Here is a 23,928-nt window from a genome sequence, read left to right as displayed (position 1 = left end):
TTTTTTTTTTTTTTTTTTTTTTTTTTTTTTTTTTTTTTTTTTTTTTTTTAAATATGCGGTTTAGTAACAGATTTTTTAAAGAAAATAACAATTACTAGAATGACTTTAAGAGTGTTTACAGATTTATTTACGTTACTACAGATTTTTTTTAAGTTATGACAGATTTGTTTGAAATTCATTTGATGACAGATTTGATTTTAAAATCGTATAGTGACAGTTTTATTGTTTTCTTTTAAGTTATGACAGATTTGTTTTAAAAATCACATGCTGACAGATTTTATGAATGTCATAACAGATATGTTTTTAAATCCGTATAATGACAGATTTATTGTTTTGCTTTGGTGACCAATATTTATTGAATAAACTGATTTATTTTGTTACTAAACGGCAGACTTAATATATGTATGACAGATTTTTTATGATACTTGACATATTTGTCATCGAAACCATATAATTATTAGGGTTATAGATTAGGCAACGGTTTCCTTAACATTCACGATCTCCATCGTCGCCTCTATTTTTTTTTCCTTTTGTGTTCTTTATCCAATCAATTCCGATGTTTTTTTTTCCTTTTGGGATCATCTAAGATTCGGTTCTGGGTTCCAAATCTTAATTATTGGGTATTCTCTTCACTTTTCTGTTTTGGGTTCGTGACCGTAATTTGTCACGTATCAAAGAACTAGATTACACATGGATCAAGTGATTCTCGTATGTGGTAAGTGGATCTTTGAGGAAACGAAATGGTTATTTGCTGTGGATAATAAGAGAGGTTGTCGAATTCTAGAGTGTAACAATAAAACGAGTTATGATGATTGTATTCAAATGGTGTATGAGGATTTCTGTTTGAATGACAAAGTATATGATGTTGGGTTGAGTTACAAGATTTCGAAGATGCTTTTACAGAAGTTACCGAGTGATACACCTCCAGTATTTATTGGTAATACTCGACAGTTTCACACGTTTTTGGGACAAATGAAGAGGGATACTTTACGACTTTGTGTTGAAGTGAAGGAAAAAGTTGTGTGTGAATTGAATTAAGAGTGCTCTTTAGTTGATCCCACGTTACACAGGAAACAATCAAGAAACGAGGACAATTTAGTGGAAGATGTTTATATTGAAGATGTTGTCGCTAAGGAAGATGATGATGCTGACGACGACGAAACTAGGTTTGATTATTGTGACGATTCTGATGGAACAGATTCTCACGATGAGAACTTTTCCAACTGTGGGATTCCACCAGAAGAAGAAGAAAAAACTAAACTACCATTGAAGAAGAGGAGTACTGGTATTTATATTGAAGAACAAAAGAAAGATGAACAGTTTGCAAAGTTGGAATTGTCGTCTCTTGATTTGGCTGTTGGACAGTGTTATGAAACAAAAGAGCACTTGGAAACAAGGTTAAGGATACTAACCTTGGTTCAGAAGTTTGATTATTTTGTTTATAAATCCACACCATCTCTACTGATTGTCAAGTGCTGGGTAAAAGGATGTTCTTGGAGGGTACGAGCTACACCAACAAAAGAGTATCCAAAGTTTCAAGTGTGTGTTTTTGTTTCAGATCATACATGTTCAGTTACGGAGCGTTCATCACGTACCCGACAAGCAACGCATGAGATACTTGGAATGTTATACAAGGATTTCGTAGGTGGAGTCGGACCCAAGGTGTTGCCAAAGCATGTTGCAGAAGCCTTAAATAAACGATTTCATGTCAAGGTACTATTTTATTTCCTATCATTGTATGTTACGCTACATACAAATATTAATATTAACATTTTTTCACATTAACAGATTGGATATTGGAAAGCTTATCGAAAACTAAGATATGCTCGTGAGTTGGTTAGGGGTAGTCCAGAGAGTGGATATGAGCAGCTACCTACATACTTGTACATGATAAAAAGGGCAAATCCTGGAACATTTACCAATCTTAAAGTGGATGAGTCTAAAAGATTTAAGTATATGTTTCTAGCATTTGGTGCAAGCATAATTGGATTTCCGTTTATGAGGAAGGTGGTGGTCGTTGATGGCACTTTTTTGCAGGGAAAATACAAAGGGACACTCCTTACAGCTACAGCTCAAGATGGAAATTTTCAGATTTTTCCAATAGCTTTTGCTGTGGTTGATACAGAAAATGATGAGTCATGGGAATGATTTTTCAAGCAACTCAGTTGTATTATACCAGATGACGGAGGACTTGCCATTATATCGGACAGACACAAATCAATTGGGAAAGCAATAAAAACAGTTTATCCGAAGGCTAGCCGTGGAATATGCACTTACCACCAATTGCAGCAGCTGAACATCGCAAAGTTTCTCGCATTTCAATGTCACACCCATATTTTTACACGAACTACTTGTACAGTTCCTATGAAAATGCCATCATGCCAAGAGATTTTGCACAATCCGTTCCTGTAGCTGTGACGAAGGACATTTGTTTACCACCTATACCTCGACAACAACTAGGAAGGCCAAAGAATTCGAGGATTAAATCTGTATTGGAGATTGCTATGGAAAAGAAAAAGCCAAGAAAGCTACATACATGTGGAAATTGCAATCAAGTAGGAAATAATCGAAAGACATGTACTTCATAGGAACTTTGTTTTCTTCTCATTATTGCATGCTATTTACGTTCAGACACGTCAAACTTATAAAGCTATTGTTACGTTCGCATTATTTGTTTTTTGGTCGTACTTGATAACATGACAAATATAACTAGAACATAATAAACAAACATAAATCCACAACAAAAAACTAGTTCATTAGGATGAAAAATACTAGTACATAAGAAGAAAAAGACTAGTACATTAGAAGAAATAAGATGAAAAGACTACTACATGAAAAACTATGATTACAATCTACTCTCCCTCATCCATAAGGTGAGGGACTTCTATGTCCCCAGCACGAAAGTAAGGATATTTTTCATTTGGTACGACTAACTCTCCCACTTCGTCATAAATCTCTGCAGCTAGCTTTGTCCGTAGGGATGATATGTTTCTATCGCTTAGGCCGTCGAATGTTTTCCCAAGAGCTAAACATTTTATATAATTCAGTGCATGCACTCCACAATCTCCTGGATTTTCATTCAGTGGAACATTTCTTTTCACTCTTCTCACTTCTAACATCGCAAAACTCTTCTTTCGGATATCCTCAGGAACAAAAGCACTTAACATTGCAGGGATCATTTTCCTAAAAGGCATGCAATATTTAACCATGTCTGAATCTATCACCAATCTGGGGATGCTATCATAAACATTAATCTTCCTACTTGGCAAGTCAATATGCAGAGCCATCCAATGATTATCATTGACAAAAAGACAAGCATATAAGTGATCTACCTCAGTGAACCACTTCTTGTTTGTCGCAGAATCATAGGGAGCTCTTCCGTTGAAGTGCTCTTAAAAGGTTTTCCTGAACAAGAAGTTCTTAGGTGCGAACTGATTGTAATCTTTTTCTAGCTTCGCGATAAAATATTGATCCAAGAAGGCTATGCGTTGCGTAGGGTACGGACATGGATCACGCATCAACCGTTTTCGAAACATAGCCATTGCATGAACCATGTGCTACATTAGAATTAAAACGACATTAGAAACATGTAAAAAGCTAAACATATATTTTTTTTTTTTTTAAAACAGAGAACTTTAAGAAAAAAAACTGAGAACTTACATAGCCTCTCAACCATCCATAGTTAAAGCTTGGCCACTCATCTCTTGGAGTTATAATCTGCCAATAGAATCTCACAGAGTAACTATCCATTGCAAATCGTTCATCCCTGAAAAATTATATGACAATAAAGATTAGTTCATCCCTTTAACGTCTATGAGATTTACCAAAAAAAAAAAAAAACAAAACAAAACAAAAGCTTACTCATCAGATGCAAGGAACTCCATAAGTCTCTCAGCTTTCTCATCTTCCACAGGTTTGATATGGTCGTCATCTGTAATTATGCGCTTCACTGTAGAGCTGCCAATGAAAGGAAACTTCTGCGATCCTGCCAACTGTGGCACTCGTTTACCATGAGTCACCCCATCTAACTCCTGTAACTTATCATGAAGTAGTGACAATGTAGTATCTACCACTTTACTAGCCTTCTGTGTTATAGGGTCTGACCAAGCCTCTTCAGAACTAGAAGCCATTTTCTGATTTGCTGCTATGACTTTCTCGGTTACATCTTCAACGTCATCCATGNTTTTTTTTTTTTTTTTTTTTTTTTTTTTTTTTTTTTTTTTTTTTTTTTATCAAGTTTGGGAATAACAACCTTTTGTGGATTGACAACAACCTTCTTCTGCTTCTCTTCCTTGTGACCATCAAAAACATCCACACTCTTCTTCTTTTCAACCTTGATTGCAGCTTTCACTGCTACCTTAGCCAAACTCTTCTTCTCTTCAACCTTACTCGCATCATTCTTCTCACACAAAGAAAGATCCTCGGATTTCTCTTCTTCTCTCCTTTTCTTCTTGTTTTTCACTGTGGGACAGGAAATTCTTCTTTTGAATTTTCCTTCATCTCTACAATCCAAGACTGTGAGAGAAAAAATATATATCAGAATGCAAAGGTTAAAATACACTCACGAAACAAAATAAATAAAACAAATTCTTAGTAGAGAATGAAATAATAACTTACAGGTGCTTCACTATGCGCCTCATCATGTTCATTATTGTCAGAATTGGCCTCTTTTGGTTGAGCACAAGTTTTTGCCTCTTTACTTTCTTTCACAAAGGATTCGAATTTAGTCTCCAAACAGGTCATCCTACTGCTCAGATTCTTGTCCAAGTCTGAAATATTCCCATTCAGTTTTTCCAACAGCTTCCAAATATCCAACAAGGTTTTCTGATCATCCACAACATCCTGCAAGCGTTTATATACAAGTGAATCATACTAACTTACTTCCAACAACAATAACATTTATGTTTACAAATCAGATAATTAAACAAAATCTAACCTGGATATGTTCTTCGCATAACTTCTCCTTCATGTCTGGAACTTCTGCTCCTTCATCATCATAAGAGTGAGCCTCTTTCAACTTCTTCTCCTTTTGACTACTTCTGATCTCACCATCTTTACCATCTTCTACTTTTCGTTTCTTCTTCCTCACATTGACTGTTTTCAATCTTTCCCAAGCATTGCCTCTTAAACGATCATGGAAAATATCTTCAATCAAGTTTTCAAGGTCTGGGTCCTTGTTGTCATCCGCATCGCACCATGTAGGATACAGATTATCCTCTGAAACTGGAAGCATATGCCTCACACGGACCTACAAGAAAAAAGCAATAAATATTTGCACTTTAAATGGGATTAAAAAATCAGATGCAACATTGAATCATGTAAACATGGTACAACAAAATTTTAATCAGAGGAATTAAGAATAAACTCACCAATTGGCTAAATTGAGAGTAATGGAAGACAGAAGTTGCGGCTGGAAGAAGAACAATAGCGGCCGGCGATGCCAACGGAGAGGCAAATATGCTGTCGGAAATTCTGGTCACCAACGGAGAAGAGAAAGATACTTGCAAACCCAGAACCACTTGAATCGCAAACCCAGACCCACAGAGACCCACGACGAAGGAAACAATATCGATATGTTAATTTTCAACACCTAACACTCAAAATATCCCGATGGCAAAGAAGACAATGTCGAAGGGAGAAGAAAAAAAAATATTTCGAGTTATAAAAACCCTTAGCTAGAAAAATAAATATTTAATACATATTAAAATCCCTTAAAATTAAGAAAACTTTCCAAATTAAAAAGGTTAAGGTGTTTTGGACTTTTAACACAATATTAGTGTCAATCTAGTTCTCCCGATCATTTGGGGTTTAGATCAGTTATTTTTGGGCAAATTCGTGTCAATCTAAGTAATTTTCACTTTATATTTTATTGGGCAAACATAAACTTGATTAGATTACTAAAGAGTTTTGACCAAAAAAAAATACTAAAGAGTATTATTACACTCCAAGCAAGGAGGAGTTTGACATAGCCACTAGGGCAGCCTTAGCTAAAGAATCGGCTAAGATATTGGAAAATATGGAAGATATAATTGCTATTATGTTGTATTGTGAATATTCTCCAGCTAGAATTTAGGAAGTTATACATCTTGCTCTCCAAGCTTAGTATATTATGTTTCTCTCTTGTATATATATGTGATGTAAGGGTTTGAGATCAATAACACAAACATTCTGAATATCTAGTAATTTCTAGTTTTACATGGTATCAGAGCCAAAAGCGTAAAAAACTTTCTTTTCTTTGTTCTCTCTGTTTTTCCTTTGTTTCTCTTCTTTTTGGTTTCTCTGTTTCGTTTGTTTCAATTATTACCATGGCTGAAGATAAAGCTCTCGTTAAGGCCTCTGACTCTAACAATGTCACGCCGTACACCTTGTCCTCGTCGGACAATCCTGGTTCAATGATCTCTTCGGTTGTGTTGACGAGAGAGAATTATGCAGAGTGGACAACTGAGATGTTCAACGCTCTTCGTGCCAAGAGGAAGATAGGGTTTGTCGATGGGTCAATCCACAAACCTAAAGAAGACAGTTCGGAGATGGAATCTTGGACAAGCGTGAACTCGATGGTTATCGGATGGTTGCACACTTCAATTTCTCCTCGTGTTAGGTCAACTGTGTCGTTTATTGATGATGCTGCAGAATTGTGGGAAAGTTTGAAGACCCGTTTCTCTGTTGGAAACAAGGTTTGAATTAACCACCTCGTGTGTCAGCTGGGTTCGTGTAAACAAGAAGGGCAGTCCGTCATGGACTATTACGGACGTCTTGTGAACTTGTGGGACAAACTTCAACGGTATCGTCAACTCCCGGTGTGTACTTGCGGAGCAGCTGCCAAAATCGCACAAGATCAAGAGAAGGAGAAAGTTCAGCAGTTTGCTATGGGACTTGATGAGTCTCGTTTTGGGAATGTAATTTTCCAGATTGTTGATGATGATCCTCTACCTGATTTGGCACAAGCTTATGAAAAAGCTGTTCGAGAAGAGCAATGCCTTGCTGCAAAGAAGAAGGAATAACAATATGATGCAGTAGGGTTTACTACTCGACGAGATTCACTTCAACAATAGTCGATTTCTCCAATAGTTGGAAATGAGAGTGAATTTTCTGGGTTTGCGACTCGATCTGGGTTTTTGCAGAACAACAACAACAAGAACAGAGACCGTAACTTACTCTATTCTAATTGTGGAAGATCAGGTCACGAGAAGGAGTTTTGTTGGGAGCTCGTCGGATATCCAGAGTGGTGGACCGATCGAAACAGAGGAGGATGTGGATCCAGTCGTGGTGGTCGTGGAGGAGCTGGTCGGTCTAATTTTCCAGGCCTTGGGCGTGGTTATGCAACGGCTGCACATGCTACAAGCCTCCATGCCTCGACGTATCCAAGTTTCACTCCGGAACAGTGGCAAGCAATAAGTAAGATGGCTTTGGAGAAAACAAGTGCCAATCCGGACAAACTCTCTGGTAAGATATTTTCTGGTAAGATACACGAGGAACTAATCCTTGACACTAGAGCCTCTCATCANTGGTATCAGAGCCAAAAGCGTAAAAAACTTTCTTTTCTTTGTTCTCTCTGTTTTTCCTTTGTTTCTCTTCTTTTTGGTTTCTCTGTTTCGTTTGTTTCAATTATTACCATGGCTGAAGATAAAGCTCTCGTTAAGGCCTCTGACTCTAACAATGTCACGCCGTACACCTTGTCCTCGTCGGACAATCCTGGTTCAATGATCTCTTCGGTTGTGTTGACGAGAGAGAATTATGCAGAGTGGACAACTGAGATGTTCAACGCTCTTCGTGCCAAGAGGAAGATAGGGTTTGTCGATGGGTCAATCCACAAACCTAAAGAAGACAGTTCGGAGATGGAATCTTGGACAAGCGTGAACTCGATGGTTATCGGATGGTTGCACACTTCAATTTCTCCTCGTGTTAGGTCAACTGTGTCGTTTATTGATGATGCTGCAGAATTGTGGGAAAGTTTGAAGACCCGTTTCTCTGTTGGAAACAAGGTTTGAATTAACCACCTCGTGTGTCAGCTGGGTTCGTGTAAACAAGAAGGGCAGTCCGTCATGGACTATTACGGACGTCTTGTGAACTTGTGGGACAAACTTCAACGGTATCGTCAACTCCCGGTGTGTACTTGCGGAGCAGCTGCCAAAATCGCACAAGATCAAGAGAAGGAGAAAGTTCAGCAGTTTGCTATGGGACTTGATGAGTCTCGTTTTGGGAATGTAATTTTCCAGATTGTTGATGATGATCCTCTACCTGATTTGGCACAAGCTTATGAAAAAGCTGTTCGAGAAGAGCAATGCCTTGCTGCAAAGAAGAAGGAATAACAATATGATGCAGTAGGGTTTACTACTCGACGAGATTCACTTCAACAATAGTCGATTTCTCCAATAGTTGGAAATGAGAGTGAATTTTCTGGGTTTGCGACTCGATCTGGGTTTTTGCAGAACAACAACAACAAGAACAGAGACCGTAACTTACTCTATTCTAATTGTGGAAGATCAGGTCACGAGAAGGAGTTTTGTTGGGAGCTCGTCGGATATCCAGAGTGGTGGACCGATCGAAACAGAGGAGGATGTGGATCCAGTCGTGGTGGTCGTGGAGGAGCTGGTCGGTCTAATTTTCCAGGCCTTGGGCGTGGTTATGCAACGGCTGCACATGCTACAAGCCTCCATGCCTCGACGTATCCAAGTTTCACTCCGGAACAGTGGCAAGCAATAAGTAAGATGGCTTTGGAGAAAACAAGTGCCAATCCGGACAAACTCTCTGGTAAGATATTTTCTGGTAAGATACACGAGGAACTAATCCTTGACACTAGAGCCTCTCATCACATGACCGGAAATATTAACTTGTTGGTCGATGTTGTATCAACTCCTCTTTGCTCTGTTGGGTTTGCTGATGGAAGTAACACGATCTCGAAAAGCATGGGTGTGCTTCATGTTTCGGATCATATTACTCTCCATAACGTTTTATATGTTCCAAATCTCAATTGTTCACTTATCTCCGTTTCTAAGTTGCTCAAACAAACCAGTGGTATTGCCTTGTTTACTGATACACTTTGTGTTTTACAGGACCGTTTTTCGAATATTCTGATTGGAGCCGGGGCAGAACATGATGGGGTATACTATGTGATGGATGTGGCTGATGTGCAATTTAACAAGGTTGGAGTGAAGTGTGACTCGATGTTGTGGCATCATCGGCTAGGACATCCTGCGTTTTCAGTTCTTTCTACTTTACCTATAAGTTATGGTGTTTTTAACTTAGCTAGTCATAGTTCTTGTAACGTTTGTTTTTGGGCTAAGCAGACAAGAGAAGTTTTTATGATAGTTCTAATAAAACACATGATTGTTTTTCATTGATTCATGTTGATGTTTGGGGTCTGTACCGTTTCGGCTTCGTGTGGGGCTGTATATTTTTTTGACAATTGTAGATGATTTCTCTAGGGCAGTATGGACACATCTGTTGTTAGAGAAATCAGAAGTTCGTCAAGTACTTGAAATTTTTTTGCGCATATGCCGAAAGACATTTTGACAAGCCAATATGCACGGTGCGAAGTGATAACGGTACTGAATTTATGAAAAGTTCACCAAACATCGTGTGTTGCCACTCCACAACAAAATGGGCGTGTTGAAAGGAAGCATCGTCATATTTTGAATGTTGCTCGCTCTCTTCTTTTTCAAGCTAGCTTGTCGGTTTCGTTTTGGGGAGAGGCTATTTTAATGGCCATGTATCTCATTAACCGCACTCCTACTAAGGTCCTCCACAACCGTACTCCATATGAACTTCTTTACGGTGAAAAGCCTTCGCTTGATCACATCAAAGTGTTTGGTTCATCTTGTTATACTCACCGACGTGATCGATATAAAGATAAGTTTGGAGAGAGAAGTCGCCGTTGTATTTTTGTGGGTTATCCGTTTGTAAAAAAGGGTTGGAAGGTCTTTGATCTCAACACCAAAGAATTCTTGGTCTCCCGTGATGTGGTTTTTCAAGAAGATGAGTTTCCTTGGGCTACAAGGCATAGTGATTTAGGAACGACGACAATGGTGTCTCCTAGTGATATTGTTGTTGATGATTGGATGATTCCTGTATCCACCGCGCGTGATGACAGGGGGAGTATGGTGCTATTGGTAATGATCTTGTCACGCCTGCTTCCTCGACACTGGCCTCCGAGACGTCTACTTCACATGTTGATGATGCGTCTCCTAACCCAGCTTCTGTTGTGCCTATTTCGCATCAAACAAATGAGTTTGCTGTGGTTACAAAGGATGTATCTCCTTCTGCTGCTCATGATGGTGTGTTGCCAGATAGTAGTAATGAGTTGGGTAAAGGAAAACGCCAAAAACTTCTGTCAGTTCGCTTGCAAGGTTATGTAACTTACTCTACACGCTGCACTGAAGAACCCCATCATGATTCACCCGACTTCACCTCAGATTCTTCGTCTACGTTCCAAGGTACACACACTCCTTATCCTTTGACGAATTATATATGTGATGATCATTCCTCACCCGCTCATAGAGCATTTTTGGCGGCGGTGGTTAGTGATGTTGAGCCAACTTCGTTTAAACAAGCCATGCAAGATCCTCTTTGGACTAATGCTTGTGGTACCGAGATTACAGCTATGGAAGAAAATCGTACTTGGAGCGTCGTTGATTTACCTCCTGGTAAAGAAGCTATTGATAATAAATGGGTTTTCAAAATAAAGTATAATGCTGATGGATCCTTAGAACGCTATAAAGCGAGATTAGTTGCTTGTGGAAATCGCCAAGTCGAGGGTGAAGATTACAATGAGACGTTCGCTCCGGTTGTTAAAATGACTACCGTTCGAAGTTTACTATGTATTGTTGCTGCTAAAAATTGGGAAGCTTACCAGATGGGTGTACACAATGCGTTTCTGCATGGTGATCTAGAAGAAGAAGTTTATATGAAGTTACCTGTCGGATTTCGTCATTCTGCTCCCAATAAAGTTTGTCACCTTCACAAGTCTTTGTATGGTCTTAAGCAAGCCCCGCTTTGCTGGTTTGCTAAGCTTACTCATGCCTTGACGAAGTTTGGTTTTGTTCAGTCGTACGAAGATTATTCACTTTTCACGTACTCGAAGGGTGACATTGAGCTTCGAGTCCTTATTTATGTCGATGATTTGTTGATCTGTGGAAATCACTTACATATGATTAAGAGGTTCAAGGAGTATTTGGGACGCTGTTTTCACCTGAAAGATTTAGGTAAGGCAAAGTATTTTCTTGGTATTGAGATTGCTTGCAGTCCTGAAGGTATCTATATGTCTCAACGGAAGTATGTTCTTAATATTGTTTCCGAAGTTGGACTACTAGGGTGTGAGCCAATGTTTTCAAAACCAGACCGGACCGGCGGTCGAACCACTTTAACCCGCAAACCGGCAGCATACCCCGGTTGGGTTAATATCAAAACCCAAAGAAAATTGACCCGGTAAAAAACCATATCAACCTGTCAAAAACCCAAAAACCGGTGAACCATTAAACCGGATAAAACCGGGTTCTAACTTTTTTTTGTAAAAACGAGTGCAATTAATTACCTTTCTAGTTTTATTCTTAGCAGTAGTAGGGTTTCTTAAAATAAAAATCCCCGGAATTGAATTTTTTACTTTTCATACTAATTTTTTTTTCCTTCTAGTTTGAATTCTCGCAACTCACACCACAAATCTTCAATATCAATGTTATTTTATTGAAACCAATTATTTTTATAATAAAAGATGTTTGATCATTGCATGTTTTGGTAATCAATTTGGTGTTCATTTTTTCCCTAGTGTACATAACGGAAAAGAATGATTACTAAAATATTTTATTGGTAATGGTTATGTTTGTTACACTTTGAGTTTATTACTCCCTCCGTTTCATCATATAGGATGTTTAGAGAAGTTTTTTTGTTTCATAATATAAGATGTTTTCAAGTTTCTAGGTAACTTTTAGATTAGTTTAATAATTTATATTGTGCAGTCTTGTTTGTGATTGGTTAAACTTTTTTAAAGTGGACATTTCTTAATCTGCGTGCTTTACTCAAAACATCTTATATTTTGAAACAGAGGGAGTATTTTAAAAAAAAAACATTATGATTATTGAAGTATTTTATTTGGTGTAACCAATTATATCATAGTTGTAATCATTGGAAAAAATAGAAAACTGTTGTGAAAGTTAGAGAAACAAGGGTTGTATTCTCTCTCTTATTATTGATTCAATCGTTTAGAGGTTACATATATATAGTAAAGCAAAGGCTTAAACATAAACCGACTTAGACTAAAGACAATATGGCCGATGTGCCTTTATGGTCTTGGACATGTATGGAACGGTTATGGAAGTCCACTCCAAGTGTTTTACAACACTCCCCCTTAGATGACATAACTGTACCGATGCTAAGGGATCAGTGCAATACGCTTGGGGGTGCTGCCTCATTAAAACCTTACCAGGAAAACCCAGTGGGATAAAACCATGGTGAAGGAAAAAGAGTACAGCACGCATTGCTCCCCCTGTTCTAAGCATCACTAAAATTCCTTAAGTCTCCGCATCCCAATCTGGTGTGTGAGCTTCTTGAATGTTGATGTCGGTAGTGATTTGGTGAAGAGATCGGCTGAATTGTCGCTGGATGGAACTTGCACCACTTGAACTTCTCTGGCCTTTTGTAGTTCATGTATGAAGAAGAACTTGGGTAAAATGTGCTTCGTCCGATCTCCCTTAATGTACCCTTCCTTGAGCTGTGCGATGCAGGCCGTATTGTCCTCATATATAACAGTTGCTTCTTTGTCGTCGGCCATTCCACAATCTGATCGGATGTGTTGAGTCATCGACCTCAACCACACACACTCTCGGCTGGCTTCATGCATAGCTAAGATTTCGGCATGATTAGAAGATGTGGCCGTAATGGTCTGTTTCATCGAACGCCATGAAATTGTTGTACCACCGTGCGTAAATACGTAGCCGGTTTGAGACCTTGCATTATGTGGGTCCAATAAATAACCTGCATCAGCAAAACCAACTAAACCTTCTTTGTTATAGTTAGTATAATATAAACCCAAATCAAGCGGTCCTTGTTGGTAACGCAACACATGTTTGATACCGTTCCAGTGCCTTTGGGTCGGACAAGAGCTAAATCTAGCTAGCAGGTTCACGGCAAAACATATGTCCGGTCTAGTGTGGCTAGCCAAGAACATTAACGCTCCTATAGCACTGAGGTATGGCACTTCAGGACCGAGAACTTCTTCATCGGCCTTCTTTGGACCAAATGGATCTTTATCCAAATCAAGGCTCCTCACAACCACTGGGCTGGTCAATGGGTGAGCTTGGTCCATATTAAATCTCTTGAGTACTTTTTCTGTATATGCCATTTGATGCACAAGGATTCCATCATTTATGCACTCAAGCTGCAATCCCAAATAGAACTTAGTCTTACCTAGGTCTTTCATTTCAAATTCTTTCTTAAGATATTCTACTATTTGGGCAATTTCACCAGAGGTCCCAAGGATGTTTAAATCATCCACATGCACTGCTATGATTACAAACCCTTTGTTTGCAAACTTATTTATAAAAATACATGGACTGATGGGATCATTCTTATAGCCCTCTTTGGCTAGGTACTCACTTAGTCTATTGTACCACATTCGCCCACTTTGTTTCAGTCCATAGGGATTTCTTTAGCCTTATGCATTATTGTTCTCGAGAACCACTCTTATCATTGAGCTCAATACCCTCTGGTAATCTCATATAAATTTTATTATCCAGTGGACCATATAAATATGCGGTTACAACATCCATTAACCGCAAATCTAATTTTTCTCTTATAGCCAGACTTAGTAAATATCTAAAAGTCGTTGCATCCATCACAGGGGAGTATGTCTCCTCATAATCTATTCCTGGTCTTTGAGAGAATCCTTGTACTACAAGTGGTGCCTTATATCTCACGATTTCATTATTCTCATTTCTCTTTCTTACAAAGACCCATTTATGTCCAACTGGCTTTATATCAAATGGTGTCCTTAAGATTGGACCAAACACATTCCTTTTCTTTAATGAACTTAACTCCACGTCAATGGCTTCTTTCCATTTTATCCATTCTTTACTTTGAGTGCACTCTAATATGGACGTGGGTTCATGATCCTCATTTATTTCAAGTGCTACCTTATAAGCAAATACTTCATCGATGTCGAAATCTTTACGGTTCCATTGTATTCCAGACATGATATAATTGATTGAGATCTCATTATTATCAATACCTTCAGGTCCTTGCGGTTCAGCGTCCCAAACCTCATTTGGTACCTTAGGATTTGCCGCGGCCATGTCTATAATTTCCTTAACCTTGGTTTGTTTTGCACATTTCTTAGATTTTCGAGGGTTATTATCTTTGGAATCTAATGGTCTACCACGTTTCAAACGGGCCTTAGACTCTGTAGCAACTTGATTATTGTGTTCCTTGTGAACATCAATACGTACTGGTGCATTACAAGCTGGTATGTACGATTTTGTTATTCTCTTTGGGTCAACAAAGGAATTTGGCAATTGAATAGCTAGCTTTTGCAAATGTATAATCTTTTGGACCTCTGCCTCACATGCTAGAGTCTGAGGATCTTGCCAATTTAAGGATGTTTGATTCCATGATAATTCCTTGACCAGCTTGTTATTCTCTCCACCCAACATAGGAAATTCGGATTCAGCAAACTGACAATCCGCGTATCTGGCCTTAAATAAATCACCCGTAATTGGCTCAAGATACTTAATAATGGTGGGAGAATCATATCCAACATATATTCCCATCCTCCTTTGAGGTCCCATCTTAGTTCTCTGTGGTGGATCAATCGGTACATAAACGGCACACCCGAATGTTTTTAGATAGGATATGTCTGGCTCATGACCCGTTAATAATTGGGATGGTGAATATTTATGTTCACTAGATGGCCTGATGCGTATAAGCTCATCTGCATGTAATACTGCGTGTCCCCAAGCCGACACAGGAAGCTTCAACCTCATAAGTAATGGCCGAGCAATCAATTGAATACGTTTAATAAAAGATTCAGCTAATCCATTTTATGTATGTACATGTGCCACAGGACGTTCCACACTCACCCCCATGGACATACAATATTCATTAAACGTTTGGGATGTAAATTCACCAGCATTGTCTAGACGTATAGTCTTAAGTGGAAAATCTGGAAAGTGGGCTCGCAATCGTATGATCTGGGCCAGCAATCTAGCAAACGCAAGGTTTCTAGTTGACAATAAACAAACATGCGACCATCTGGTCGATGCATCAATAAGAACCATGAAATATCTAAACGTTCCACAAGGTGGGTATATTGGTCCACATATGTCTCCTTGTATCCTTTCCAGAAAATTCAAAGTCTCCTTAGTTACTTTGACTGGTGATGGCCTTATAATATGTTTCCCTTGTGCACATGCTATACATGTGAGATGTTTAGGGATAACTTTTCTCTCTTTAAGAGTGTGCCCATTTGAATTCATTATTAGCTTACGCATCATGTTAGAACCCGGATGGCCAAGCCGGTTATGCCATAAAGTGAATTGTTCATTGAACATCTTATTCATTGCCAAATTAGCTTCTATCATATATATCTTAGCATGGTAAAGACCGGTGGCTAGTGCAGGTGTAGTCTCTAGGACCTTCTTATGTCCTTGGGTAATTTCGGTAATGTATAGGAACTCTTTGTTTCCTTCACCCTTATTTTCAACATGGAAACCATTCAAACGAATGTCCTTAAAGCTCAATAAACTTCTCTTTGAGCTGGGTGAATATAAAGCATCACTTATTTCAATATGTGTGCCATTAGGTAATAAAATGTGAGTCTGGCCGTAGCCTTCAATAAGGCTTGCTATACCTGCAATTGTAATAATATTGGCATTTTTCATTATGAGATTAACAAAATATCTCTTGTCCTTCAAAATTGTGTGGCTTGATCCACTATCAACCACATGTATATTCTTGTCCTCAGCCATTTCTAATATAGACAATAATTTATGTTTAAAACTTTAAAGTAATAAAACAAGCAAATATATAATGAAGGAAAATAAAATAATTGAATTTAAACTAAAAATAATAATCCAAACAATAATCCAATCGAATGCAATGCATAAAATATAAAATTAATTCAAGACAACATTTGAGTTTTAATCATTCTCTCTCAAACAATCAGAAGTTTCATAATCCAATAGGGCATCCTTCTCATGGTCTAAATCACCTTCACCATCGAGATGAACCAGGTTAGCTTCTGGATCTTTTTTCAAACTCTCTTGATAGAGATCAACAAGGTGCTTAGGAGTTCTGCATGTCTTTACCCAATGGTTCTCCATACCACATCTATAACAAGTGAACTTGGTCTTATGTTGCAGTTTAAACCCCCCGCGGCCTCTACCCCGACAACGGCCGAAGCCTGATCGGTTTCCACGACGTTGACCACCAAAATTGTGTCCTTGGTAGTTCCCACGACCAGGACCACCACGTCCACTTCCTCCACGGCCAAGGCCATACTTGCCCCTATGGACATAGTTATACTCTTTAGTCTCTTTTGGCTCTTTAGGCTCTTTAGGGTTTTTCTTTGTCATGTCAACCTTGTGGGCTTCTGGTAATGGAGCTGCACCAGGAGGTCTCAATGAACTATTCATCATCAATAGCTCATTGTTCTGCTCAGCAAGCAGCAAACAAGAGATGAGGCTTGCAAATGTCTTAAACCCCTTTTCACGATACTATTGTTGAAGCAGTATGTTATTGGAGTGAAAGGTAGAGAATGTCTTCTCTAGCAAGTCCTTCTCAGTAACCTCAGTACCACATAACCTTAAAATTGAGACTATCTTAAATAGCTCTGAGTTATACTCTTCCATGGATTTAAAATCCTGGATCCATAGGTTTTTCCAATCAAATTGAGCATTTGGTAGGAGCACCGTCTTTTGGTGTCCATATCTGTTTTTCAACTCTGTCCAAAGGTCAAGAGGATCTTCAATAGTGAGGTACTGGTTCTTGAGACTCTCAGCAAGATGCTGGCGTATATGCATAATCGCCTTGTACTTGTTCTTTTCAGAACAATTATTATCATCCTCAATGCATTCGCAAAGATCCTTTGATTTCAGGTTGATCTTAGTGTCCAATGCCCATTGCAAGTAATTATCTCCAGAAACATTAAGAGCAGCATAGGAGAGGTTGTTGAGCTTTGCCATCTATAAAATAGAAAAACAAGCACCAAGTTATGTCATGCAGTATTTGAGACCGAATCATGCAACAAAAATTTAGGCCATGCGGTATTTGAGACCGAACCATGCCAATCACTTAGGGTCATGCGGTATTTGAGACCGAACCATGTCATGCTATTACACTCAGTTTTCGTGGTTTTAATATGCATGCAAACAACAATCCTAGATAGATTATATTCTAGTATGAACACATAACTTTTAATGTTTTAGAAAATTTCCCTTTTACTAGATATAATTTCCTTTTATTTAACTTTTCCTTTTCTAATTAGGATTAAGACAAATTTCTCTTTTCTCTAATGATCCGATTCTAGTTAGGATTTTAGGGTTTATGCAATCGAATTTTACAGAAATAATTTAACAACAATCGATTCAATATTCTCCCTATGTAAGTTTCGATTTTAATTTCAAGGATGCATGCAAGACATAATGCAATCAAGCAATTCGGATTTTTTTTAAACAACCTAGAACAACCAGATTAATATTTTTCTCTATGAATTTTAGGTTTTAGTTCTAAGGATTCATGCAACCAAATCTCAAACAAACAATCAACATAACCAGATTTTAATCGTAGTATATTCAGTTCAATTGCAAATAATCTAAGCAGCCCTAAACCTCACAGCAATCGATTTTAAATTTTTAGGGTTATAGGGTTTCAAAGCATATGAACTTGTTTGTTGATTGTTTACTTGTAGATTTAAGGGTTCAAGTAGATTTAAGTTTCAAGTTCGATATATGTGTCCGTCCTGATGGGTTCGAATTTATTTACATTCCACCGTTTGGAGGTTGACTGGAATTGATCCGGGAGCTAAAGACCTTGGATGTACCTTGAGTTGATTCACGAACCTCGAACTCGAACTAGATGAACACACGAACCGATCACGAACACAGCTTGCTCACGAACACGAACTGATCTTCGAACAGGAACTAGCCACGAACAGGGATTGATCACGAACAGGTACCGATCGCCGGGCTTGAATCACGAACTAGATCCGGTTTGGAACTTGGACGAACTAGGGGTTTATGAGCGGCGGCGGTTTAGGGTTTTTAGGGTTTTTCTCTGTTGGACTTTTAGAACAAGTCGTGCTGATAACGTGTTGTGAAAGTTAGAGAAACAAGGGTTGTATTCTCTCTCTTATTATTGATTCAATCGTTTAGAGGTTACATATATATAGTAAAGCAAAGGCTTAAACATAAACCGACTTAGACTAAAGACAATATGGCTGATGGGCCTTTATGGTCTTGGACATGTATGGAACGGTTATGGAAGTCCACTCCAAATGTTTTACAACAAAAACATATTATTGATAAAAATATCATCAAAATCAATTAAACCCGGTTGACCCCGGTCGAACCATATTGACTCATGACCCAGAAGCTTTCCCGGTTCAGTTACCGGTCCGGTTTTCAAAACATTGGTGTGAACCCTCTCCCATAGCGATGGAACAAAATCTCAAGTTGGGTTTGAGCAAAAGTGATTTTCTTCCCAATCCGGAAGTGTATAGGCATTTGGTAGGTCGTCTGATTTATCTTCTTATAACACGTCCGGAATTGTCATATTCAGTTCAGCACCTGTCCCAGTTCATGAAAACGCCAAGAATTGATCATATGGAAGCTGCATTGCGTGTTGTAAGATACTTAAAGGGTACTCCGCGTCAAGGCATTTTCTTAAGCTCAAATTCTGACTTGACTCTAACCGCGTATTGGGACTCGAACTACAACTCGTGTCCACTTACACGTCGCTCGTTGAGTGGTTATGTTATGTTTCTCGGTGGATCTCTTATATCTTGGAAGACTAAGAAGCAAGATAAGGTGTCCCACTCATCTTCTGAAGCTGAGTATCGCTCCATGAGAAATGCATTGACAGAGGTGTTATGGCTTCAGAAATTGTTTGTTGATTTGGGCTGTTCTCCAACAAAGCCAATTCATTTGTTTTGTGATAGTGAAGCTGCTATTCATATATCGTCTAATCCAGTGTTTCTTGAGCGCACTAAACATATTGAATCTGATTGTCATGCTGTTAGAGATGTGGTACAAGATGGGACTCTCACAATGGTTCATATTGGTACCCGTGATCAGATTGCGGACATTTTTACCAAGGCGTTGGGACGTGTTCCATTTGAAAAACTATCATCCAAGTTGGGCATTTGTGATCTCCATGCTCCAACTTGAGGGGGAGTATTGGAAGATATGGAAGATATAGTTGCTATTATATTGTATTGTGAATATTCTCCACCTAGAATTTAGAAAGTTATACATCTTGCTCCCCAAGCTTAATATATTCTGTTTCTCTCTTGTATATATACGTGATGTAAGGGTTGGAGATCAATAACACAAACATTCTGAATATCTAGCAATCTCTAGTTTTACATAAGACATTGGCCGAGCGTGGGATAAAAGCAATAGAGATAGCAACAAAGGAGCTACATAAACAAAGAAATATCATGGAGGATTCCCTTCAGCTCTGTAGTATCTTCCTTTGCGATGATGAGTGCCACCAGGGATTGAGAGTCCGAGAGCACCGTTAGAGAGGCAATGTCCGGATGATTGGCTGCCATTTTAAGTGCACTGCAAAGAGCAAGTGCTTCCGCTACAAGGGCTGAGGCTATATGTGACCTACTTGCAGAGAAAGAGGTCGTGCGTGAGCAGTGAGGGCTTGTAAACGTCCATCCCCTTCCACAGAGACGTTTAAGGATATTATGAAAATAATGATGACATCAAATGAAACTATGAAATAACTATATAAGTAAACTATCTACAATCTTACGTGAAGTTTATATCAAAACGACAACTACATATTGATTGAACCTTTTTAACGAAAAATGAAACTTTTAGTGCAGAAGAGAAGATCTATTGACTTTCTATCATAGAGAAGATCTCTAAAACTCTAATCTCTTTTATATCCGTTAGGCACTCTTCTATATCTATGTGCATGATTTGTTTGATCATGTCTAGATAATTAATTCGTTGAGATCTAGATTTTTTTGAGAGGGTAAATGTGTTGATAAACTAGTGTGTGAGATTTGGGGTAATCTATTTATCGTTCTTTGTTCTAAATTTCCTGTTATGCATATTGTTGGAATAACAAACTTGTCACTGAATCTGTATCTAATTTATCCATCAAAAGTGTGTCGAATGAAGTTCCTGAACTTATCTAGACGAGCATCGTGTTACAACTCTTGAAAGTTGAGTTGTAGAACTTTGTGAGCATATCATATCTAAGAATTATTGTGTTCATAATTCCCTGCGGAGGTTGACTGATTACGTTATTACAACATGATGCGTGCGACGAAAATTCCTTGCGGACAGGAAAAATAAACGGAGGAGTAACTCGTCTTGCAGAACTGCTAGGAGTCTACTAGAGGCAATCCTAATAAAAATTCACTAAAGGATTGCTCGAAGGCACATCCTCACGACAAAATCTTAGTAAATTGCTTTATATTCAACCTTGGGTGTAAGTACCGACAGAATCGACATAAGTTTTTTTATGAAGTATACCTCACCCTCATGCCTCATGGGAAAGAATATCAGAATAATTCAAACTTTCAAAGTGTTTTTTTAAAAGAACTTTCAAGTGTTACAAGAGAATATTATGATTTCATTTTACTAATGACATTAAAAAGCTTCACGAATCTATTTAAAATTTGATGAATGTGATATGATCTCATAATTATGCTAGAAATCATGTTTGCACTGTATATGACTAATATAGACATTTTGTCGATCGATTTACGCATTCAGTAAATTGAGATCTATTTTTTTTAAAATACGCCGCACTTTGCTTTAGTTAAGAAATTTGGAGGTAAACTATATAGATGTTATATCTCCGATCAAGTGATCTGGCCTAAAAAGAGAGACGTAATTGGTTAACAAGGTTAGTTTTTTCAAATCTTCTGAATTCACTGGATTATGTAGTATCAAAAATGTATTATTTATGTTTCTAGTATTCCAATTTTCTTTTTACATATATTAAAAGATGATTATAAATACATTATGTTTTATAATTTAAAAAAATAATATTCAATAAAATTTGGTCTCTCGATGTTATCCTTGAATATATACACATGTAGACGATATGCATTAGAGACCCAGCTAGCGTGATATTTTTGACTTTCGCATCATTCACTATGTCAACGTTATTGAATTTTTAGCCCAAGACGATAAATGATAATTTGATACTTTGAATAGTTATTTTGCAATTATCCACTTCTTAAGTTTGAATTTTTGAATCCCAATGTGAACCATGTCCATATGGGAGCGACATTATTGTTCCAATATAGTTAAAGACAAGCTACAACTTGGTTAGTCAAATCTTAAACATTAAAAAAAAAAAAAAGTAAACTCTTAATCTCTTATACTTGCTCATTTTTATTTCTGTGAATGATGAACTAAAAGTCTTCTTTTATTTTCACTATAAATAATTTGAAACCCTTTTGCTTATAGAAACAAATAAAAAATCTGAAGACAGCTCATCCACAAATCAAGAATATTATTACCTCTAATGGCTTCAGGNTTTTTTTTTTTTTTTCGTGCACGAAGATATTTTGATACTTTGAATCGTTATTTTGCAACATATCCACCTTCTTTAGTATGAATCCCACCTAACGTGAACCTTGTCCATATATTTATAGAGAGTGACATTATTGTTCCAATATCGTTAAAGACAAGCTACAACTTGGTTAGTCAAATCTTAAACATTATAAACCAAAAAAAAAAGAAAAAAAGTAAACTCTTTATCATTTTATTTTGTGAATGATAACCAAAAGTCTTCTTTTATTTTCACTATAAATAGTTTGAAACCCTTTTGCTTACAGAAACAAATAAAAAATCTGAAGACCTAGCTCATACACAAATCAAGAATATTATTACCTCTAATGGCTTCAGGGAAACCAGCTACCCGCCCTTCAGTGAGACACCCGAGCCACAACCATCCACTGCGCGGTCACAAAGCCCAAGTTGAGGACGAGATCATTTGCTCTGGTTGCGACCTAGACCTGATCGGTGCATCTTTCAAGTGCACAAAGTCAGAGTGTGATTACTTCTTGCACAAGACATGTTTCGAGCTTCCACGAGAGATTCGTCACAAGTCTCACGCTGATCACCCTTTGACCCTACTCTATTCCCCACAGAATAATCAATCCACCTACACGTGTGACGCATGCGGTGAGTATGGATCCGGGTTCACGTACAACTGCTCTATATGCCACTACGATGTTCATGTTGGATGTGTATCTATGCCAGAGACCATGAAGCATGACGAGCACGCGCACACGCTTGTTTTACTCTACAGTGCTCCTTGCCCAAAGGGTCATATATTTACGTGTGATGTTTGCCAGGAAACTATGCCGGATAATTTGTGGTTGCACTATTGCCAGAAGTGTGACTACGGTGCTCATTTACATGCATGCGTCGCTGAAGAAGAGGAAAAGCCAAAAAAAGGAGGAAGAGGAAGAGGAGGAGAAGGAGGAAGTAATGGAAATGGGGTGAACGGAGGAAGGAGCTCGGCCAATTCAGAGCTAGCTGCGATGTTGAAGGCTCAAAGGGAAATGGAGCAGATGCAGATTGCTCTACACTTGGAGATGCAAAGAGCTATGATTGATAAAAAGTCAAGAAAACATATGCTCAAAATGATCTAAGATATTATTAACTCGTCTATTGCTCTCGGAATCTTGAAACTCTAAAAATCTAAAACACTTTCACTTTTTGCTTGTCTTTATATTTTGTTTATATTTTGTCTTTTCTCCGAGCTTTTATGTAATTTATCTATGAAAGAATCTTTTAGTAGTTGAAAATCATCACTAGCAGTCTAAGAGACGGAAAAAAGAAAGAAAGAATAAAGCAGAATTACAAGCCATTAATTAGCATTAGTTAGTTGTATAGCTAAAATCCATAGACATTTACTATTTTCAAGTAATTTATTTTACGTGGTACAAATAGACTACTACTACAGTCTACATCCATTACACTCATCAAATCAATTGGTCAGTAATAAACTATTGAATGTTATAATGATAAAGACTCATTTAGAAAAAGGAACGTTACAAAGGAAAATAAAAAAGGGTCAATTTGCTAGATAACCAAAATCATAATAAAGAATACAGCCAATTAAATCTGGAAACGAAGTGAATAGCCATATATAGCTCAAGATGAGATGACCAAAAGGGATAGAACTCGAAGTGAAGGATACGTCCGCGTAGGCATGCGAATTTGAACGGAACCGATTTGTCCGAACCAAACCGAACTAAGATTTGGGCAAATCGGTTCGGTTTCTATTAATTAAGTAAACTGATCAGAAAAATTTTAATTAGATTCAGTTAACTGAGATTTTCAGTTTCGGTTAACCGGTAACGAAAACCCTAATCAAAATTTTTCAAGTAGCCGCCATTGCCTCTTCTTCATTAGTTACTCTTTGATTTTTCTTCATTTCTTCTTCAATTCACCATCTTTATTATCTTTGATTCTCATCCTCCTCTTCTTCTTTGATTCACCATCATCTTCCTCGGTTATGATTCTTCTTCCATATGTTATCATCATCTCTTTTCTTGTGTTGACTATTCTTCTTCTCGATTCATCATCTTCTTCCTTTTCTCGATTCATCATCATCATCATCTTCTTCTTCTTCTTCTCCTCGTCCTTATTCTTTGACTTCTATACCACAAGCTTCGGCTTCGAGATCTCGTCGTCGTTGCCTCCACAGCTCCATTAGTGGTCGTGGGGTTCTCCTTCTCTC

General features: G+C 37.9%; 4 protein-coding genes across 5 annotated transcripts; 2 read left to right on the top strand and 2 right to left on the bottom strand.

Annotated features, from left to right (window-relative positions):
- Positions 2,731 to 4,176, bottom strand: LOC104767079. 2 transcript variants are annotated; one of them, XR_764170.1, is made up of 4 exons: positions 3,862 to 4,176; positions 3,661 to 3,766; positions 3,333 to 3,557; positions 2,731 to 3,183 (listed from the first exon to the last, which is right to left on the bottom strand). XR_764170.1 is itself a non-coding variant. In XM_010491104.1 (3 exons), the coding sequence occupies exons 1-3, from the start codon at positions 4,128 to 4,130 to the stop codon at positions 3,393 to 3,395; spliced, it is 540 nt and encodes a 179-aa protein (XP_010489406.1). In that variant the 5' UTR covers positions 4,131 to 4,176; the 3' UTR covers positions 2,731 to 3,392. The 2 variants fall into 2 exon arrangements, 1 of the variants encoding a protein (XP_010489406.1); XM_010491104.1 differs by having other exon boundaries at positions 2,731 to 3,557.
- On the bottom strand, positions 4,195 to 5,575 carry LOC104767078. Its single transcript, XM_010491103.2, has 4 exons — positions 5,370 to 5,575; positions 4,937 to 5,248; positions 4,618 to 4,842; positions 4,195 to 4,515 (listed from the first exon to the last, which is right to left on the bottom strand). Exons 2-4 carry the CDS (start codon positions 5,231 to 5,233, stop codon positions 4,459 to 4,461), a joined length of 579 nt encoding a protein of 192 aa, XP_010489405.1. The 5' UTR covers positions 5,234 to 5,248; positions 5,370 to 5,575; the 3' UTR covers positions 4,195 to 4,458.
- Positions 18,639 to 19,370, top strand: LOC109130904 (uncharacterized mitochondrial protein AtMg00810-like). The gene has a single exon (XM_019240994.1). It carries the CDS (start codon positions 18,639 to 18,641, stop codon positions 19,368 to 19,370), a length of 732 nt encoding a protein of 243 aa, XP_019096539.1.
- LOC104767077 lies at positions 22,012 to 22,993 on the top strand. The gene has a single exon (XM_010491102.2). It carries the CDS (start codon positions 22,073 to 22,075, stop codon positions 22,832 to 22,834), a length of 762 nt encoding a protein of 253 aa, XP_010489404.1. The 5' UTR covers positions 22,012 to 22,072; the 3' UTR covers positions 22,835 to 22,993.

Source organism: Camelina sativa, chromosome 19 (assembly GCF_000633955.1).
Source record: "Camelina sativa cultivar DH55 chromosome 19, Cs, whole genome shotgun sequence".
Lineage (NCBI taxonomy): Eukaryota > Viridiplantae > Streptophyta > Magnoliopsida > Brassicales > Brassicaceae > Camelina > Camelina sativa.
Note: the sequence above shows the minus strand (reverse complement) of the source record. Positions and strands in the feature narration are given on the sequence as shown.

Excerpts from the sequence above, each read along its gene's own strand:
- LOC104767079 (XM_010491104.1), bottom strand. The coding sequence starts at position 4,130 with ATGGCTTCTAGTTCTGAAGAGGCTTGGTCAGACCCTATAACACAGAAG. Across the intron at positions 3,767-3,861 it reads GAGTTCCTTGCATCTGATGA|GGATGAACGATTTGCAATGG; the intron begins GTAAGCTTTTGT and ends ATAATTTTTCAG. Across the intron at positions 3,558-3,660 it reads ATGGATGGTTGAGAGGCTAT|CACATGGTTCATGCAATGGC; the intron begins GTAAGTTCTCAG and ends ATTCTAATGTAG.
- LOC104767078 (XM_010491103.2), bottom strand. The coding sequence starts at position 5,233 with ATGCTTCCAGTTTCAGAGGATAATCTGTATCCTACATGGTGCGATGCG. Across the intron at positions 4,843-4,936 it reads TATGCGAAGAACATATCCAG|GATGTTGTGGATGATCAGAA; the intron begins GTTAGATTTTGT and ends AAACGCTTGCAG. Across the intron at positions 4,516-4,617 it reads AGGCGCATAGTGAAGCACCT|TCTTGGATTGTAGAGATGAA; the intron begins GTAAGTTATTAT and ends TTTCTCTCACAG.
- LOC109130904 (XM_019240994.1), top strand. The coding sequence starts at position 18,639 with ATGGAACAAAATCTCAAGTTGGGTTTGAGCAAAAGTGATTTTCTTCCC.
- LOC104767077 (XM_010491102.2), top strand. The coding sequence starts at position 22,073 with ATGGCTTCAGGGAAACCAGCTACCCGCCCTTCAGTGAGACACCCGAGC.